Source organism: Macrosteles quadrilineatus, unplaced genomic scaffold (genome assembly GCF_028750875.1).
Source record: "Macrosteles quadrilineatus isolate MER2022 unplaced genomic scaffold, UCM_ALF_1.0 Scaffold_9__3_contigs__length_116548681, whole genome shotgun sequence".
Classification (NCBI taxonomy): Eukaryota; Metazoa; Arthropoda; class Insecta; order Hemiptera; family Cicadellidae; genus Macrosteles; species Macrosteles quadrilineatus.
The window spans coordinates 3,829,554-3,851,955 of NW_026542602.1; the positions used below are offsets into that span (position 1 = coordinate 3,829,554).

A 22,402-nucleotide genomic window follows, 5' to 3' on the forward strand; every position below is an offset into this window, starting at 1 on the left:
ACTACAATTACTTGTCATATAAAAAAGATATGAGAATTTATAAGAATTTATCTATAAGTGTACAAAATGCTAGGTTCCTAAAGTCAATAGGACTAAAGTTAAAATTTTCTATTAATAAAAATGGAAGATTTTCTAGACGTTACAGGGAAATCCCAATTCGACGATAGTGTGGTTAAAATTACAAATCACTCCTATGTTCCCCACAACACTTTGGCAATAAATAATTCTGATGAAATTCGAATATGTATTAATAATCAAGATTTGCTAACTCTCCCATGTAGGAGCTATCTGTATATTAAGGGAGAAATTGAAAATCATGATAAAGGTCATTTTATAAATAATGCATTTGCGTTCTTATTTGATGAAATTAGATACGAAGTTGCAGGTAAAGAAATAGACATTGTAAGAAACCCAGGAATATCTAGTCTTATGAAAATATTGAGCTCTTACAATAAAACTACTAAATTGTCAAATGTAGCATTTGATTCTGACACGAATTTAAAAGAGTTCCATAAAGGTGGCAAGTTCAGTACTTGTTTGCCATTAGAGTTGTTAATGGGTGTATTCGAGGATTTTAATAAGGTTTTAGTAAATGTCAAACAAGAATTGGTGTTGAAAAGATCCAAAAATGATTTGAATTGTATATTAACAACCACGAGTGCTCCAGCCAGTGGCACTGCTGATACAATTCCCAAAATTACACTTAACTCTATTCAATGGGTCATGCCACATGTGATACCATCAGATGGGGAGAAGTTACAATTACAAAAGATGTTATTGCAAAATAAAAATTTGCAAATTGCATTTAGAAGTTTAGAGTTGCATGAACTTCCATCATATCCCAATACTACAAGACATACATGGTCAGTAAAGACGTCTTCCAGTTTGGAGAAGCCTAGGTATATTATATTTGGTTTCCAAACAGCTAGGGATAATAGTGCACGAAAAAGAACTGATGAATTTGATCACTGTAAGTTAAAAAATCTCAAAGTATTTCTAAACTCTGAATATTATCCTTATAGTGATTTAAATCTTGACTTTGAAAATGGAGATGTCTCTAAAGCTTATGAGATGTTTATGAGGTTTAGAGAGACTTACTATAATACTATCCCAGATCCTATGATTAGTAGGGCTGAGTTTATGAAGAAATATCCACTAATTATAATAGACTGTTCTAGACAGAATGAAACAGTGAAGGAAGGAATTGTTGATATTAAATTAGAGATTGAAACTGCAGACAATGTGCCAGCAAATACATCTGCATATTGTTTGATAATACATGATAAAGTGTTTGAGTACAATCCTTTGTCAAATGAGATAAATAAAATGTAAATAAAAGATGAAAAACATTCAACAAGAATTGGTTGACTCTGCAAATCAAATACGAGAGAAATATAGAGCTTTAAAACGTGGCAAGTTTCTAGAGGCTGAAGAGAGGTTCCAAACATTCCAACCTTTAATAGAGCCATTACAAGAATTAAAAAAAATCACAGCTATTGGCAAAACAGAGAGGCCTCAAATGGAGATACTCCCAATGACTCCATCTAGAATATCAATGATACCAAGATTACAACCATTACAACCATTACAGCAATCCACTCCACAGAAATTAGATTTTGGTCTTTTAGCATCAGACTATTTAGGAAATTACCTCAGTAAAAGTAGTATGACAGACACTACATATGGTATTAGACGAGAAGCAAATAAATTTTTTATTGGAAATAAGGAAGTTGATATTGCCAATGATGATGTCACAGTTGCAAATAAAACCTACAAGGGGACAAAAGGCTTGTGGCAGTTGTTAACTTTAAAAGAACCTGAGGATTATACTCAGGTTGATTTGCAAAATTATAAAGAGATTTTGGAAGCCACAAATGGACATTTAAAGAGTTACAAAGATGGTGCACCAATTTCAAGTAATAGACATACTAAATATCTTAATATAATTAAACCTCTTTTTAAATCTGTTGGTGAAGGTTTGAGACAAGTGACTGGTAATAAAATAGACTATATTTATTGGGATGATCCTAATGAGCTTGTAGATAGGTTAAGACTTCTTTGGCTAAGTCGCCAAGCCGGTAACTCAGGAGTGGATAATGAAATAGATTCCATTATTGAGGAATTAAGAGAAAGTGGAATTATTTATTAAATAAAAATATGTTTATAGATAAATTTTATCGTTTATATAATCCATATAATAAGCCTACAGAACCCAGGGCTAGTAATGAACCTACTTTAAATTTACAAGACGATAGTTGGAATTGTTTAAACCGTAAAATTGGTAATGTTAAAGATGGGGAGTTTGTAGATGATGTATCAACTTTGGGTCAGACATTAACTAGAAAAGGTGATGTATTTTTACAAGGTAAAACTAAATATGAGTTTTTAGAATCTAAGAATAAAAATTGGAATGCTAAAAAACAGAAAATTACTAATGTGGAAAAGGGTGAAAGTTTAGATGATGTGCCCACTTTACAACAGACTTTAATACGAACAGATGGTGGTACATTTGTACAAGACAATAAAAATTATGAATTTTTAGAATCAGAGAATGGTGTTTGGAATGCTAAGAAACGGAAAATTACTAATGTAGAAAAGGGTGAAAGTTTAAATGATGTGCCCACTTTACAACAGACTTTAATACGAAAAGAAGATGGTAAATTTGTTCAAGATGATAATAATTATGAATTTTTAGAATCAGAGAATGGTGTTTGGAATGCTAAGAAACAGAAACTTAGCAATTTGATAGAAGGTACAGATAGTAAGGATGCTGTGAATGTTTCACAAGTTCCAAAAATGGAAGCAGGCTATTGGGATTTTAATAATAAAAGGTTAGTATGTGTTAAACCTGCCATTGATGACACTGACTGTGTTACAAAAGAACAGACTATAACTTTTGATAAAAAAGAAAAATGTTGGGATGCCAAAAAACAATTTATAAGGAATCTGCCAAAGGGGGAATATTTAGATGATATTTGTTTAATGTCACAAGCTATGTATTATGATGGATCAAAATTTGTATATGCAGGAAGAAAATTTAATTTGATGGAATACAATCCTGATTTATTAGTTGCCGACCCTACATCTTTGAGCGGATTTAAGTATATAGATAATAGACCATATATACCAGAAAACTATGTATTTAAAAGAATGGAAGATAATCTATTGATTGGGGCTAATGGTAATATATTTACAGTACAAGGAAAGAGTGATGTTATAAAAAATGAATGAAATTGCATACGAACTTCATAAGCCTGCAAGAAAGAATTTCATTAGAAGGTCTTTTAAAGTATTAGGTATAAACGAAACTGTACAAATAGATTTAATTGATATGCAAAACTATGCTAGAGAGAATTCTGGCAATAAATATATTTTAACTTTAATAGATACATTTTCTAAAAAAGCTTATGCTGCTCCACTAAAGAATAAGACAGGGTTGGTGGTTACAGAAGCCATTAAAACCATTCTACCAAAGGGGGTTAAAAACATTCAATCTGACAATGGAAAAGAATTTTTTAATCAATATTTTAGCAAACTAATGAAAAAATTAAATATTAATCACTATCACACGTTTTCTACAACTAAGGCTGCAATTGTGGAGAGGTTTCAGAGAACTTTAAAAAATTGGTTATATAGGGAATTTAGTGCTCAGGGAAGTTATAAATGGTTGGATTTACTTCCAAAGTTAATTCGAAAATATAATAATAAGGTGCATAGATCCATAGGTATGAAGCCTAAACAAGTGAATATTAAGAATAGTAAATATGTGCATGAGAGGTTGACTTCTAAAGTAGTGCAAGTTAAAAAGCCAAGATATAAGGTGGGTGATAGTGTGAGGATTTCCAAGTATAAACATGTTTTTAGTAAAGGATATACTCCAAATTGGACAGGTGAGCTATTTACAATAGCAGAAGTAAAGAATACAAAGCCTGTGACTTATATCTTGAAAGATGAAAATGGTAATATAATCAGGGGAGGCTTCTATACAGAGGAATTGTTAAAGACCAAATATAAAGACATGTATTTGATAGAAAAGGTTATTAGGAGAAAAGGTGATTTATTATATGTCAAATGGCTTGGGTTCCCAAGTAGCCAGAATTCATGGATTTCCACTAAGGATGTCCAAGGGAGCGCGCCATGAGCCGGGAGCGCGCACGAGTTCGCGTACAAACCTCGCACTGTCAAGTTGATGATTTTGAGAATATACCTGTGAATGGATGTGGATTGAAGTTATACAATGGTATTGATCATTTATATAGGCTTGTATTGGTCGAGAGCTGGATTTTTAAAAAAGTGGTCAAAAAAAGCTCACCATGTTATTCTTATGGGGAAAACGTGCCTAAAGTGAGGTCATATTGTGGGTTCACCACTACTCTACATTTACACTTGTAAGGGTCAATAAATGTAAGAAATAGCTTTTTTAGCTTAATATCAAATATATTTATGGGGAATAAGTAAGAAATAAGGTTTGACAATTATATAGGGATATTTAAACAAAGATCAGGATTTTTGGTTTTAGTGGCCAAAAAATGATCCCATGTTATTTCTTATGGGAAAACGTGCCCCAAGTGACTTTAAACCGGTAGTTCGCCACTACTACGACACACTCCGAGTGTGTTGACATCAATTAATGATTTCCTTCGTTTAGGTTATATACCACAATCCGAGTGTGCCAACATCAATTAATTATTTCCATTGTTTAGTTAATTACACCACAGGCCGAGTGTGCCGACAAAAATTAATGGTTTCCATTGTTTAGTTAATTACACCACAGGCCGTGTGTGCCGACAAAAATTAATGGTTTCCATTGTTTAGTTAATTACACCACAGGCCGTGTGTGCCGACAAAAATTTATGATTTCCATTGTTAAGTTAATTACACCACAGGCCGTGTGTGCCGACAAAAAATAATGATTTCCATTGTTTAGTTAATTACACCAAAGGCCGTGTGTGCCGACAAAAATTAATGGTTTCCATTGTTTAGTTAATTACACCAAAGGCCGTGTGTGCCGACAAAAATTAATGGTTTCCATTGTTTAGTTAATTACACCTCAGGCCGTGTGTGCCGACAAAAATTAATGATTTCCATTGTTTAGTTAATTACACCACAGGCCGTGTGTGCCGACAAAAATTAATGGTTTCCATTGTTTAGTTAATTACACCACAGGCCGAGTGTGCCGACAAAAATTAATGGTTTCCATTGTTTAGTTAATTACACCACAGGCCGTGTGTGCCGACAAAAATTAATGATTTCCATTGTTTAGTTAATTACACCACAGGCTGTGTGCCGACAAAAATTAATGATTTCCATTGTTTAGTTAATTACACCACAGGCCGTGTGTGCCGACAAAAATTAATGGTTTCCATTTTTTAGTTAATTACACAACATTCCGAGTGTGCCAATATCAATTAACGATCTCCGTCGTTTAGTTATTTACACTAATTAGGTATATTCGAATAGTTTAGATTGTTAATTTGATGTAATTGCAGGCAAAAGCTTGTTTCGCTGAGTTAACATCCCAGAATACATTTAAAATGCTAAGTTCTTGACGAAACAAATTCACTGAAAAGTTGAACCCTTTGATTACCTTGCGACAGAAACTCAAATAAACTTCATAAGTTTGGTTTTCCACTTTCAGTTTTGAATATTGTACTCGTATTTAATTAATTAGCCTTATTTTTTACAGTTCAATCTAAGAGTCAATCAGTTATAATATTTACCACCAATTCAGTTGCTTTACATTTGCCACAAAAGTGTAACCAACAAATAGAGATTTTTATACATATAGGATTTGTATGGAAAATATCAAGTGAGGGTATTGTCACAAAATAATACCTTACAATAAAATGTTTCAATAATGTAAGATATCGTTTTGGGTTCTTATGTGTTTTTCTAAGCAGTTTCAGTGCTGCCAATGAGGCGTGTTCTTGGGTTGTAGCATCCTTTTATCTATGGTTGTAGGTTCAACCCAGTAGCTTAGTGGCTAAGGCTAAGTGGTTTAGTGCTCGCCTAACAATCAAAAGGTTGTTTGCTGGTGCGACCCTGAGCAAAGTCAGTAGATTGTTAAGGTTCAAAACTGGACCCAGCTGTTCCTGATCATTGGCTGTAAATAATTATCATGGCTAAAGAAACAGCTGGTCTTAGTCAGTAACAAAGCTATACGGATCATCACACTCTACATACGCACCTAGGTGTCGTCCCCATCTCAATTAGTAATATTAGAATTTTGATCGTTCGAAACTGGGCCCAGAGTCGCCCTTGATCATTGGGCTTTTGATAAACGATCCTGACTGATGAAATCACCTCAAACTAACTACCATACACTTCTCTGTATTCTTCTTTTGTGATTTGTAAGGTAGCTGTCTTAGGTAAAATGTGTACTGCAAAATCAAAATTGTAGGAAATAGTTATAGCGTGTAGCTTGTTATATAACTCATTCACGGCATCCAATTTTTCATGTACCTATAGTATCAAAATAAACTTCTGTTCTTCTTCCTTTCTTCATCTATCAAAATGCAAAATATTCAAAACCAGTCTTATAAATCAATTACAAATCAATATCGCAGGCATGAGAAGATAAACTGAAATATTGGTTACAGTAAAATAATAATCTCGTTCTGTCAACCACTTTTTAGCAAGATTCGAAAAGAAGTAGCAAAGAGAATTTCATCCTACGTTCTGTTTATTTAATTTTCTCGACGTCTCGTATTTATTCAATTTGTAACCGTTCCCAGGACGTATATTATTTCAAAATGAAACTTCTGAGAAATGCAGTAACTGGCTGAACGAAACGATTTCTGAATAATTCAAAGTAAATGTAATAGTTTTTTATCCGCCAATTTCACAGTCAGCTTTTCATGTAAGTTATTTTAAACAGTTTAACGGTTTTTGTGTTACAAAGTTTAGGGTTCTTGTGTGAGTAATCACAAATTAAGGTTCAAACTATAATCAGTCAAAACACCTGTCACTTTTAGTTATTTACAGCTAAATTAAGTTTTACGAGAAAATACTTTGATACCAATTTAAAGTTAAGTTTAAGCTGTATCTAATAGTCAATGGTTAAAGATTATCGTAACTCAAATTAAGAATATAAATTATTAATCTGAAAATATAATTATGGTTTAGTAAATTTGTATTCAATACAGGTATAATTAAGACATTAGACCCCTACCGTTTCTATTTCAAGTGAACGAACCTACAATCTCCACAATTTATATATTGCTTTTTGTTTCCTTCAGCAGGAAACTATCTTTAGTTACCACACCTGTATTTTGATAATATTAGAAAATTATCATCTGTTAATAGAGAATCAATTTTTTGGTATTTGTTTTCATAACCAAAACAAATATTACAAATAACCTTTCTGATACAGTTGCGAGAAACTATATATTTCCAAATCTTAGACACAAAAATGAAATGTAGTTCTGATGCTACTGGTTCTTCTTTCAAAATTTATCTGTTGGTTTTAATCAGTATTGGACTCACTAATGGGGAAAGTGTTTTTAGGGCTAAGCGGAGTGATTTGTCTGATTTTGACCATTTAATCAGCCACCTATACCTCCAGCACTGCACTTTTGTTGAGATTGGCGAAGGTATATGTAGCGTAAGTACTATCATTGTGACTTTAGACACTACAATACTAAAGGGCCCAGAGCCTGAGGTGAAGTGGCATAAAATGTTGAACTCCTATTTGTTGACCACAGGGTTCAAACCAAGTCTAGCTTGATAAAGTAAATAGAAATCAAATTTATATTGCAATATTAGACAATGGGTTTTACTAGTGTTAATAAATCAGACTCATCATAATTGAGCAACAATTTTTCTATTTCAAATTAGTTTTGAATATTATAATTTAATGTATTGAATTACTATGCTTAGGTTTGTTGAGACCAGAGAATTACAATTAGATATTCCCACTGTAAAATTTGGAAAAAATCTTGAAATGCTCAAATAAAAGATATTGTAGTTAATAGTATTTACATCCACACAGTAATTAAATTAGGTTTTGTATAGAAATTAGAAAACCCAATATTACTTTTTCGTGGATTTTCTTTGTGAATATATTTTTATGTCGAAAACAGCCTGAAACTCTTTGTATGGTACCTTACATTGTTGGTAAGTGATTTTCTTTGGTCAAATGATAACATTATAAGAATGATGTAAAGTGACCTTGTGTTGAGGCCTTAAGTCCAATGTAATGTAAAAAGCCAAACTACAAAAATATCAAAATTTTAACAACCCGTTTAAAAATGTCATTGTACACAGTTCATTAATATAGCAACTCAAGTCTCCCAGGTGTGTATATAATAATCCTCTTTCATTTCTCGTCTCTAAACATAGAATCCGACCCTTATACTTAGGCCCTACTGCAGAGGGTTTTTATTTTGATATATTTAACCATCTCTTAGCCAATCTCCGTTACCTTTTTACTGAAAACCATCATAGACTTGGCATTCTAATTTTGTAACATATTTTTCTTCCATGTTTAAACTGCTGTGTCATATATTTGTTACTACCTTGTTTTTTGAAACCTAAACACGTTTAGTATTCTTTAAATAAATTTTGGTTTTATCGTTTAACCTCACATTAAAATGGTCTCATGCAGTGGTAAATATTTATGCGTGAGAACGCTCATCAGATAAATCTAGAGAAATACGAGCGGCTTACCAATATGTCGTTCCCACATGTTCCAGCTCTTCTACACAACTGTTCAGCACATAGGCCTTAGACTTGAGCACGGAACATATCAAACTAAGATTTAAGTGGTATGAACCCAAGACATTGTTGTCTAGATTTAACAGCATCAATTCACCACTCCTGACTCGCCCAAGCAAAATATTTTTTTAGCATACATGTTTCCACACGTAAGAAAACAGGTACAATATGAATAAAAATTAATGAGATGAGATCAAAGATTTCACTTAATCATATTCTCTTCCCAGTTGTTTCTAGAGCTGAACATACCCAGATGCAAGAAGCCTTTGCGAAAACAGATGTTCCTGGGCAATTGTCTCTGCTCAGAGTTCCGACAGTGGCATCTCTGTAGCCCTGAGCTAGCTCGAGCACGGCCGCAGGACTGTGAATTCCTGGAGGGAACATCGAGCGCCTCCTCGAGTGCAAGGGTTCACCGTAGACTTTGTGATGTTACGGGTATGAACCAATGGAACTCCCAATGTAACTGTTCTGTCAAACTGGCTGGAAAACTACAGGACTTCATGTGTGGTAGGTACTGTATTTATAAATTAAATTATAACGTTATGATTCTGACACAGCAAGGTCCCTATTTCAAGGTGAAGATGATGAAGAGCTGGGTGGCTGAGTGGTGCTCATAGTAATCAAAAGGTTGCCCTAGAAAAGTGAATATTATGTTAATGTGAATTTTATGTCCAAAGATTATGTTACTAAACACACAATCCAACTGGAATAGGATCACATGTCGGTTTGAGGAATCCTTTTATTCATTGGTTAGTAAAGTTGGCCGTTGCCTTTGTGATGTTTGCCAGGTTTCAAGACCTGCTACGCCAGTCCGTTGCCAGATACCATCTGTGGACCAAGAACTGTCTGTGGTACAGCACATTGTGATGTTGGGGAACACGGGTCACTGTACAGCGTACATTGCGACCGACACTGCAGATATCATCAACTGGTCAGTAAAGTTCACGGTAAATTAATATGATGAATGGGTACTAGCAGGGGGAAACTAAAATTTAGTAGTTCTGCTGGTTTAAGTTTATAGTACAGTAAAAATATGTTTCGACCCAAAAAAAATTAGCACAACCGGGGAATTTGGTACAGATGTTGGGTTTACCTTCCTTTTGAACATACTAAAAGTCCCCTAAAATTGAAGCTGTGCTACGGTCGCCATATTGGAAAATGGCGGCACATTTCTGTATTTTTCGCTATAGTGACTTTATTATCTTCTATACTTATAAAAGGCAAAGCCCTCACTGACTCACTCACTCACTCACTCATCACTAATTCTCCCACTTCCCATTTACCTAGGAGGCTGGAATTCGGTACACCGATTCTTTGGGCATTAAATAGGAAAACTAAGTAGTTTTTATTCTGATCGGGCTTTCGGGCTCCGCCCCAGTGGCTCTGGAGTTTCCCATGTTAACCTTATGAGTACTCATATTTAAATGGAATTAAAGAGTCTAAACAGCTGGTTCAACTAAAAAAGTTGATTCTGTGATGTTCAATAGCATTAAAGAGTTAATAGGTTTACCAACAGGGTGCAGCACTATTATTTTTTTACATTCATGACAACAGCTTGCAACCAAAAGGTGAGTGAGCGTAGTGAAATAACTTCAACCTGGAGGCGAGTTAGCGTAGCGAACGAGCTAACCTGAAGGCAAGTGAGCGCAGCGACCTAAAGGTGAGTAAGCGTAGCAAACGAACTTCAATCAGGACGTGATTGAGCCATGCGAATGAGCTCATCTTGAAAATTAACGAGCATTGACATAAAACCACATTAGGAAAGGAAGACGACTTGACCAATTGAGCAGATTTTTTTCATGAATAGAGCCAATATAACCAAAGGCTTAGTGGAGATACTCATTTTTAATTTATTATTAATACTTACGAAGTTAAACGGGGCAAAGCCCGTGGGTACAGCTAGTTAGAGATACAGGAAAAATCTAAATGTACAAAATGTAGCTCATTTGAAAATACACATTTTTTGTGTTTACCATCTTTCTCTAAACCCAACGGTTTTTGAGTTATTTGTTATTAAGTATATTTAGTTTTTTCTATTTATCAAAAATAGGTGAAACACATGGAAATTGGCCGTTACTTTCAAGGATTATGATAATTTTTCCTATTTAGTTAAATAGTGTGATACTATAAAATCTTAAAATTTAAGATTATTTTATGAGTAAAACAACTCCGCCACAGCAAACCTGCAGACTCAGCAAATTTCCATTTGATTGGATGTCTTATTAAAAAAATGTATCTAAATAAAATTAGGTTCAACAGGTACCTAGGTTTGCTGCTACAGGTAGGTTATTATAGTGTGTTTTTTAATTAAAATATCAATACCTTACTATGAAATAACTAATTTTCCAAGTTAGATCAAAATATATCTATAAACAAGCAAACTGCAACAGTTAACTAATTCATTGGAATAGCATGGGAGTTTTAAATTTACAATAAACAAATTTGAATATACAAATTTTGGTTGTGTTTACTAAAAATATGGCGATTATTCGTCACGATTAGAATATTAACCAAATGGGTTTTCAAAGGAGATAAAGCCTGTTATTTAAGTAATATTAATTCGTACCAATCACAGAAAATATTGTATGCAGTAAGGTAATCTACCATATTTTGTAAAGTACGCAATAGTCATATTAATATTTTATCTTCATTTTTTACCCATTTAATAGTTAACATTTTAGTATTTTGATGGCACCACCACACTACCTAACTATACTTGACATCCCATTGTAAATTGGGAAGGGTGTTTTTCGTGTCTAGTTCATGTTGGTGACTAATTAAGTATGGTATCGTATAGTTAGTTTTATTTATCAAAAATCGGTGAAACCCATCGTAATCGGCGATTACTTTCAAAGTTTACGACAATTATTCATCCCACTTAGTTGATGCCAGAGTGATAGTGGTAGTGCCATCAAAATATTAAAATGATAATTTATTGAATGGGTAAAAATGAGTATAAAATATTAATATGACTATTGCGTAGTTTACAAAATCTGGTTGATTTCCTCACTGCATACAATATTTCCGATACTTGGTACGAGTTAATATTACAGTACTTAAATTACTTGCTTCATCTCCCTTTGAAAACCCCTTCGGTTAGTATTCGAATCGTGACGAATAATCGCCATATTTTTAGTAAACACAACCAAAATTTGTATATTCAAATTTGTAAGTTGTAAATCTTAAGCTACCATGCTATTATTATGAATTAGTTAACTGTTGCAGTTTGTTTATAGATTTATTATGATCAAACTTGGAAAATTAATTATTTTATACTAAGTTATTGATATTTTACTAAAAAAAAAACACACTATAATAACCTACCAGTAGCAGCAAACCTAGGTACCTGTTGAATCTAATTTTATTTAAATACAATTGATAAAACATCTAATCAAATGGAAATATGCTGAGTCTGCAGGTTTGCTGTGGCAGAGTTGTTTTACTCATAAAATAAGCTTAAATTTTAAGATTTTATTGTATCACATTATTTAACTAAATGGGATAAATTATCATAATCCTTGAAAGTAACGGTCAATTTCCATGTGTTTCACCTATTTATGATAAATAGAAAAAACTAAATATACTTAATAACAAATAACTCAAAAACCGTTGGGTTTAGAGAAAGATGTTAAATACAAAAAATGTATATTTTCAGATGGCCTACATTTTGTACATTTAGCTTTTTCCTGTATCTCTAATAATAAACTCACTATAGCGAAAAATACAGAAATATGCCGTCATTTTCCAATATGGCGGCCGTAGCACAGCTTCAATTTTAGGGGACTTTTAGTATGTTCAAAAGGAAGTTACACCCAACATCTGTACCAAATTCCCCGGTTGTGCTAATTTTTTTTAGGTTAATGGAATTTTTCTCTTATTTTTACTGCACTATTAGGGTAAAATAAATTAACATTTGTAACCTAATACAAGCTACCTTTAGTAGACACCAAAATTATCCATTCAATTTAGCTTAGTCAAAAACGTTGGCTTGGCATTGTCAGAAATTTTTTTAACAAGAACTCTGTAATTGGTAGCACAACTCAACTTCCTGAGTTAATTTTTATTCTAAACCAGTTTATAGCTTTAACATGGTGATCAGATAAATAATTATGAATGTAGAAAAAGGTTAAAATAAATAAACAGAAAGCTCATTAAGTAATAAGTTCTGGTAGAAATTAAGATTGGATGCAGGCTCGCGGTTTTCATGTAGATAAAGCGTTATGGGCCCAAAAATATTTGGGTTGTTTCTTTAGCCTGGACCATTTAAAACATAATGATCAATGAGAACCGGGTAGCCTACAGTTTAAAACTATCAAATCGCAACTGATTTTCTGTAAACACACATTTGATACTGATGGAATCTAAAAACACAACACAGATGCACACTTGCTACCTAAATTTCTTACAGCAGCAACTCAATGCCCCTTAAAAAGTTTGATCTTAACTGTTACCAATAATTATTTTGCTAGCCATTGAAGTAGTTTCTTTGATTTAATACGAAGGGTGGTTAGTTTTTGGTTGGGATATGTTAGGATAATTTGAGGTATTTTAACAGAATAAATCCATAGCATTATATATAAGTAGGCTTACTTCGATATTTGGAACTATAATCTCTAAATGTCTAGATTTACATCAGTTAGTCACATTGGTCAAGGTCTTAGACACCAAAGTCTCCAGTGTATTTAACACCTGACTTTTCTCGTTACAGTTCTGTGAAGACCCGTGCCCGGAGACTAGTCTGAGACGCGTAGTCACATCGCAATGGGCAGAGTGGAAGTCTACAACTCATGACAGAGACTGCGGCCTACGACAGTTTGAGACAGACTGCTTAAGTGATAGGTAAGCTGCTCTTAGAGGGGTAGTCAATTTTATAAGGAAGAGGTGGTGATTGTTATGTTCCAAAAGAAAACCCTACTGGTAGATTTCACCTCACTGAGGTAGATGAGGAACTAAACCAACATTTATGTCTAGCATGAGCTTAAAAAAACCTCGGGATGCGCCTTTTTGACGTCCTAAGCTTCAAAGGCATTTGAGCTTTTGTTAATAAGTATTAATTCGGTCTCCATGGGGCATGGCAACAAAAAACATCTTATGGGGTTAAAACCTGAGTGCAGTTACGTATTGAGAAGTGAACATTTAAATTTATTCATCATTGCCTCCAGGATTGATTATTGACAATATAAATAGGTTACATACCTTACGTCGTCAATCCTAAAATAAGTCTATGGCGACTAGTTTCAAAACATCAAGGTTTCATTGTCGAGCCTCTTGCCTCATTAAAAACATTGTGACATCTTGTCGTCGTCATTATACACAGTACATTTAACATAAACACACGAACACGGACACATACATTTTTGTAAATAGTATGTGTCCGTGTTCGTGTGTTTATGTTAAATGTACTGTGTATAATGACGACGACAAGATGTCACAATGTTTTTAATGAGGCAAGAGGCTCGACAATGAAACCTTGATGTTTCGAAACTAGTCGCCATAGACTTATTTTAGGATTGACGACGTAAGGTATGTAACCTATTTATATTGAACATTTAAACTTAATCATTGATATTTATCAATTACCATTAATAGTTGAAAACATATAACTATACATCTGTATTCCAATACCAGTGGTTTTAATTTTTATATATATATATTTTTATATATTTTTATCTAAAAAATGTTTTATTGCTACCTACTTACTACAAAACGCCAGTGATACCAATGTCAGATGGCAACTATAAGCCAAACGATAGTTCATAGGATAAAAAATCAACCATTAATTTAATAACTAACCTATTACTTATGAAACACCTGTTAGGGTCCGCGGAATTGGCTAACTCTGGAACTCGCTAACCCCATGTTAAACGCCCTATCTTCAAATTTGGTCGATGAGAGGAACTCACTAACTTGTTCGGTTTCGGAATTGGCTAACTCCGGAACCCGCTAACCCGCTCTAGAGCTGGGTTAGCGAATTCCGTCCTCGTACTTAAGTCGCTAACTCGGTCCCTCGGCGGAACTCGCTAACTCCCAATCAGAAGCCTCGCGGGCCGTCCAATGGGAGCCAAGCACGAAGATTTTTAGCCAGTGTTGCCGAAAGTGTAGTACCTATATCGTATCGGTACCATAATGTCGTATCCTTATTTTATTTTATTTTATATACCAACGGAACATCTCCAATTTTATAGTCTAGACGTAACAATATTTCTCTTAGGTTACTGTAGAATTTAAATACATTTTTGTAAACATTTCAACCCAGCAATAAATAAGTGCATAATATGTAACAATAACAATAAATCCTATCCTACGAATAATTATAGGATTAAGAGCAACGTAGTTGATAAAATCGGCAAAAATTTACCTTACATTATAGTTGATAGTCGATAAACTATATTTAGAAGTATGTTTAATATTATTTTTATGATTATTCGGGTGGAAAATGTATTATAGTCTTACCATAGCCTAACCAACACAAGTAAACTTTGAAGCTCGTTTTTTGTGTCTAGTTCATGTCCGGTGACACTGATCGCTAGTGTCGACGAAATTGTGTTTCTATTATTTTATAGTTAACTTTATGATTAGTTCATTAATGTTTGGTTATATAACTAGGGGACGTGTTATTAGTTGTGATTAGAACGATTTATTTGGTTAAACGAGGTTTTAGATGACTGAAAACAAGAAACAATTGTAAACAAAACACGACCTCTAAAGACAGTGCACCGGACAGATCTAACAATACAACTGTCTTCAGCTGATCCATAAGGATGAGAAATGTACTAATATAAGGGGGTATATTTTATATGTGGGTTTCTCACTTAAATAGTAGCTTATTGGGATGCAAAAAGATAATACTGTACATTTAATTTGGATCTTTTACATGTTATGAAATATCTATTTTCGTAGTCCGCCATTTGTTTCTTTTATTCAAATAAATACCATTTTGTGAACTTCTGCAAATATAATTATTAAGTTCGTATTTTATATACTGGGCTTGTAACCTTGAATCATAAAATTGAATCATAAATCATGATAAAATGTACACGTTAAACGTCATTACAGAAATAAATTGAAATGATTGATGATTGAGAAATAATGGTAATGTTTTGTTTTTTTTAAATAGAGCTATTGAATTTAAATAAATATTGATCAATACATTATAAAGTGGTAGGCCTAATGTATTCATGGATTGCATTACAAATTTGTATATGCATAAATACAACTTGTAAATTTCTGTTATCGTAGGCTATTAGTTAGAAGTCGGGTCATCCTCTTAATTTTGTTTAATTAATATTAATTTTACGTATTTCAGTAGGCCTACTTTTTTGAAAGTGTGGATTTTTTATGGTTCTAAATGGACCCAGACGTTCTTGTTTGTTATCATTTTTATGAATGGTGGCCATAGCTAAAATTACCTGATCTTATCCAAAAACAAAGCTATAGTCTATTGAGTAGCTCAGTACCGGGGAACAGGGAACCGAGCAATGGCTTGGTATACAGTTGAACCTCGTTTGTACGAACCTCGATAAAACGAATTCCTCGATAAGACGATTTTTTTAAATCCCCTTGACACTTTCATATAGGTCAATGCTAAAAACACCTCTATACAACGTAGTAATTAAGTTAAAAACCTCCATAAGACGAATTTGTTTGTGACATGGGCTAGGACTGATTAACCTCTATACAACGAATATGCTTAGCACAAAACCTCTACAAGACGAACGTGACCTCTATAAGACGAATTTATCATAATCTTAACCTCCATAGTACGTAGTTTTCAAAACAAACAGAAGCTTGTCTCAACATGAAACCCCCACCCATCCCTCCTCCTTCCTCAGTCATTGTTTGGAGAAACCTTGGAGCGAGGAGAAACCTCTATAAGAAGAATAACAGCAGCATTAAACCTCGATAAAACGACCCTCTTTATTAAGAATACCTCTATAGTACGAATTTTTCCCCTACCCCTTGAAATTCGTCTTATAGAGGTTCAACTGTAGTTTATTTCGATTGTGAAAGCAATATAAAGGAAACCCCACACTCAAATCAGGAAAATCCTTCAAGTCGTTGATTAAAAATCGTGAATTAAAATAAACCCGTCACGTTTTATTATATGAATATTATATCTTCTCCTATTATTTACTAGTGATGCTTAGGTGTACAATCTAAAAACTGTTTAAACATGTAACATTATTACTAAAAAATTCAACACATTTTAGAATTAGGCAACTATTTACTAGTAGGCCTAAAATGCTTTGGTTTAAACCATTAGGCCTACAGCTATTCTATAAGTTGATATGAAACTTGGTCTATGTCATATTTGTACACGTTGGACGATTCAACGACGAACATTTAATTTTAAGTCTATGAATTAGTTATGAAAGTTACGATGGTTGATGACTGTATTAATTAATAGTTTTGGTTTATTACGACATTACGATTAAATTTGTTTTCCGTGTTTGAGAACTTGCGTGTATTTTAGCTTAATTTCGTAGAGGTTTAATTATTTAGTACCTATTAAACTGAATTTTAAATATTTTTCATATTTTATTATTTTATTTTATACTGATGGCATTTATATTTAAGATCGAAATCATAAACATTTAATTTGCCATTGTACAGTTAAATAAAAAAAAAACACTTTTTCATGATTTTTTTATTGTCTTTGAATTACTTTGGGCTAGTTATCTGTTAAAAGTGGAATTGATAACAAAAAACAATAACATTTACTGTATCTTCATTGACACTGACATTTTGAAATACGGCAGTGTACGAGTATTTCGTCGAACAAGGTTGGCAACGCTCCGTGCAGTGGGCGCGGCCGGGTTAGCGACTTCCAGAGTTAGCGAATTCCGCCGCGAGACAAAATCGAGTTAGCGGGTTCCGGAGTTAGCCAATTCCTGACTGAGACGGTTAGCCAGTTCCAGAGTTAGCCAGTTCCGACACACGACCGAGTTAGTGAGTTCCTGAGTTAGCCAATTCCTACGTCTCACCTGTTACATTTATTACAGAGGTGAACCTGCATTTGACTGTCTCGGCCCTGGATTGCAATGGTGAGGATTAAATTTGAGTAGTAAAATATTCTACAAACTATTTTCGTTGTTATTTCTTTGCCCCTTAGAGTTTGTTTTGTACTAAACTGACACTTCTAGCCTGGTATCAATTGCCTATGTGGGGTAAACGTTTGAACAGGATAGATTTTCTATAAGATCCTGTTGCATAGCTTCTTATATGTCATTGGTTCTATTGCCCCCCCTCTTGGTTAAAATGAAAAGGGATTTAATAAGGACGCTAGCTTGAGAAAATCATTGTTAAAAATGCATTCTGTGTGTAACATTGAAGTATACCTAGATTCAACAACCACCTGATCTGTGACTATCAAATAATACCTACAACTCTGTTTTCTAAGATTTCCCTCTTGAATATAAAAAAAAATTAAAAAATAAACTTCCATTTCAGCATACCCAAAAAGTGATGTACAGTATAGTCAATAACACTTTTTACTACACAGATTAAATTTATACTCATTGATATGGTATTGTTATTTTGGGATCCAAGAAATTATGTACATAAATTAATAGTGTCAAAAACACAATCTTAGAAGAAATGTAAAAATAAAACCAATACTTTATTTGACATTGTTATCAGCTGTGGAACGGATGAATTCGATTGCACTTGCCTGGTTAATATTCAAGATGGAAAACTGAAAGCACTTCGTTACATCAAACTTGGAGAGAATAAGACACACAGCTCCTCCTCTGAAGATGAAGCCGATGGTTTTAAACGGAAAGGTAGGAAAGTTTTACAAATTTAGAGATTCAATAGAATATTTTTACTGACTAGAACGTGGTTGGTCTAGTGGTTGTGGAATGGTATGTTTCAGTCTTAGAGACCACAGTTCAAATCTCACATTTACTAATGGCTTTTAACTATGCCAATACTCAGTAATTTTGGAGCCACCTCAAACTATGCGCCTGCCAATCTAAAAACAATAAGGGATAGATCTCTAGAGCAAAAGAGATTTAACTCCCTCCACTTAAAGCAATATGATAATTTGATTTATACTTAGTTGTAGTATAAAGATAAAACCGTTGACATAATGAAGTAGACTCCATCTATATGAACCAGCTGTTGCCAATTTTTTACTAAAAAGAACATAGTTGTGTGATCCAGTCACAGAATGCGCTAGTGTCTAAAACTCCTTTATTTCTTAATTTATTTAAGTTGCTGACATAAGTTGGTGGGTCATAACAGTTGCTTTAGCTCACAATAAGTCATTTCATACGAGGTTTGTGTATTCGACAGAAATTAGTAATTTAGACCAGCACAATCTGTCGGTGACTTTCATCAATTACGTTTTTGATTCAAAAACTGGCGACAACATAGGGATGGAATGTCTAGTTGTATCAATGCTCAAAGAAAGATAAAACCAAGCTTTGTGTGATTTTTTGCATCGTATGAAAAATATTTATCACTAATCACTGCCACTACTTGTCTTGAAAGATCCATTCCTGTGCATGATAGTGTTTCCACGCCTGTCTCCTTCACCCGTAAAACATGATCTCAACCTGAAATGGGCCACTTTCAATTTATCATTTTGCTACCATTGCACACTGAGGGAATTGTTGATTAGATAAAACTAAATAAAGATTTACAAAAAAATGTACATAAAATATTAATTAATAAAAATATTAATTTTTAGAAAACTAAACAAAATATTTAAGGACTAGCTGTAAAATATAATATTTTCTTTTTGTTACGGTTTTATTTTTTTTCCCAGCTCGATCAGCTGATCTAAAAGGAGGCGCAAAGGTGTGGAGCAGATTGATAGAAGCAGCTTCAAGTGATAATAAGAATGATTCGATATCAATGTTTGGCAAACCTTTGGACAACGAAGATAACAAAAAATATCTACCCCAAGAACATGAAGAAGATGAATCAGAAATTGAAGACTCCTTTTTGGAGAATCAGGAAAATTCAAAAGACCAAAAAACAAGTGCAAAGGAAGATAGCGAAAATGAAACAGGATTAAAATCTACTTTTGACAAAAGTCTATTAGAAGGATCAAAACTGAGAGGGAAGAATATGAATATAGACTCAGAGCGGATTCCAGCAAACCAAACAATCCATGAATTAAAGGCTGGATTTTATGAAACTCTAAAGGTTAACCCAAATGAAAATAATATTGTTTTGATTAACCCAAAAAATAACTCAGAATCGGTTCTTCCGATCCAACTGAAAGAGAAAGAAAAGATTGATAAAACATCCAGTGAAGAAATTCAGCTTGATTCAACTCCTCTACATGTTACCAGCAGAACGACAAACACAGAGTTTCTGAAACAAAATAATAGCAATGGGATAATAGGGAGAGAGAAGGAGAACATAAGCGATGCAAATAGTAAGGTTACTAGCAATGAGGAAAGTTTGGGACAAAAAAGTAAAATCATCAATGAGATTACTAATAACACAAATGTTAGAAATGAAAATTCCAATACAAACAAACTGGGCAGTGACAAACAAACCATAGATTCTGACATAGTCATAGGCAATGACAAAGCTATCAGCCAGAACCTCAATAGGAACACTTCTAAGGAACCAGTGTCTATAAATAGAAATAGTGATCAAAAATTTCACCTGGAAGAAAGCTATACCCCAAATTTGAATATTTCCCTTCCTGAGACTTATAATAGTACACAGTCTTCACTTAAAAGCCTACAACAGGTTAGTCATGAAAATGTAAGTAAAAGCATAAATCCACTTAAAAGTGAAAATAACAGTAGCATAAAGAAAGAGGGAAACACTGATCAGAAACATGTAGCTGAACAGTTAAAAACAAATATAGAAGAGAAATTTAAAGACAAAAATGATTATAACATTTATAACACAAAAGAAAAAACGCAGGATACAAACTTCAACAGTCGGGAAAGAAATGAACTCCAGACTGAGAAAAATAACACAGATAAAGTTGGCGAAGGAAGAAGCTCTGTTACCAATGGAGAGGAAATGAATGGTGGTAACCAAGATTCCAAAGATGGAAAACCCAACAAAGATATCTTATTGGAAAGTGTGAACAAAACAGATAATAAAACAAAAAAACAAGAACCACTTCTTGGTGGGATAATAAAATGGAACAAATCAAAGAATCACGAAAGCAGAGTTGTAGACGAGGAAGAAAAGACAGAACTTGAAGAAGGTAACCAGCCAGAAATACAAGATCCAATAACAGAAAATAAAAGACCAACTTATAAAACTAAAAATAACCTAAAAATGGAGAAGTTCGTTGAGAGAAACAGTACTAAGTTATCCACACCAATCCCATCTAAATTTCATCATCGGAGTAAACAAGGCCATCAGAAAATCACTGATGGTTTACAACGAACCAACGTAGACTCGCAAAACAATTACAATGCTAAAGGTGGTTACACAAGCTCAGATATTGAAAGGTATTCAAATAGCAGATTTAATAATTCAACAACCAAAAATATTTTACAAACAATCACAAAAGCTACTTCCTCGCCAGCTTACGATCAATCTACCAAAAGACAGCTGATTAATAAAAAAACAAGAATTAACAGTGCAGACTCATTCTCTAATGTCCACATTACTTTACCAGCTAGGTCAACAAAACGACGACTGAGACAACAATACTTAAATGAGAGACGAAAAGGAGTAACTCTAAATATTCAAACCATGACTACTCCAGACTTTTTGGGGGATATTGCAAAAAAACTATCTAAGTCACAGTCTCTGAATAGTCTTAATGATCCGAACGATCCTTTTAGAACACTTTCTGAATCGAATCCACCCATACAACTCCCGCCAGAAGAGTCACCACATGATTACGACGAACCTGAACCGGTTTTGAAAGACTTGAACAAAGTTGATAAGGATAATGTTGATATGAAAATGGCTGAAGCCCTTGCAAGTCTTGGTAAATCGCCAGATGTCAATGCATTTCAAGGAAAAATCGAATGGTCAGAAAAAGTCATAGATAAGGACAATTTGAAAATTGAAAATGACAAGAAAATGAAACCAATGCATGGGCAAAATATACCAGAAGTGTAACTACACCAAGTCAAGATGAAAAATGAATAGTAAGATGCAAGACTGTATAGGCCTATATGTTGGCTTTTTATATTTTTTTGATGTTGTACGGACAATGTTATACGGACATATCATTGGGAGAGAACTGCACAGATAATAATAACAATGATGATGTAGGTTTGATTATGTAGATAAAAACACAATATTATGTCTTATTTCATAGATAATGCTTACTAAAGAATTTGTAAATTTGAAAATTGTTACACAAAGCTTACGATTGATTTTACTATTATGTCAAATAAACTAAGTACATACATAAATCTTTAGTTAAATTTAAATGAATCCATTTTATGATTTCAGTGTTATGAATATTTTACCATAGAACAGCCTCAAATTTCTGTGGCTTGGTCACAAATAATGTTATATGAAAACCATGACAATTAAACCTAGAAAACACTTATAAATTCAATATTAAACCTTGTTTAGGTTTTTGTTTTATGTCGTCATTTTAAAATGTCAATCATAAATTACTGTACCTATTTTGTTAGACTTATGTTGAATAGAATGTACTTATTATGTGTAGAGAGAGCAAAATGTATGTGAAAATGAAAATTTCTTTAGAAAACCTCACCTTAGTAAACGTCTACAGATC

At 33.4% G+C, this 22,402-nt stretch overlaps 1 protein-coding gene across 1 annotated transcript; it reads left to right on the forward strand.

The window, feature by feature from the left end:
• Nucleotides 1–7,373: 7,373 nt before the first annotated feature.
• LOC129004436 (bromodomain-containing protein DDB_G0270170-like) lies at nt 7,374–22,291 on the forward strand. Its single transcript, XM_054433021.1, has 7 exons — nt 7,374–7,603; nt 8,943–9,222; nt 9,504–9,646; nt 13,424–13,554; nt 17,718–17,759; nt 18,355–18,497; nt 19,487–22,291. The coding sequence occupies exons 1-7, from the start codon at nt 7,412–7,414 to the stop codon at nt 21,769–21,771; spliced, it is 3,216 nt and encodes a 1,071-aa protein (XP_054288996.1). The 5' UTR covers nt 7,374–7,411; the 3' UTR covers nt 21,772–22,291.
• The last annotated feature ends 111 nt before the right edge of the window (nt 22,292–22,402 follow it).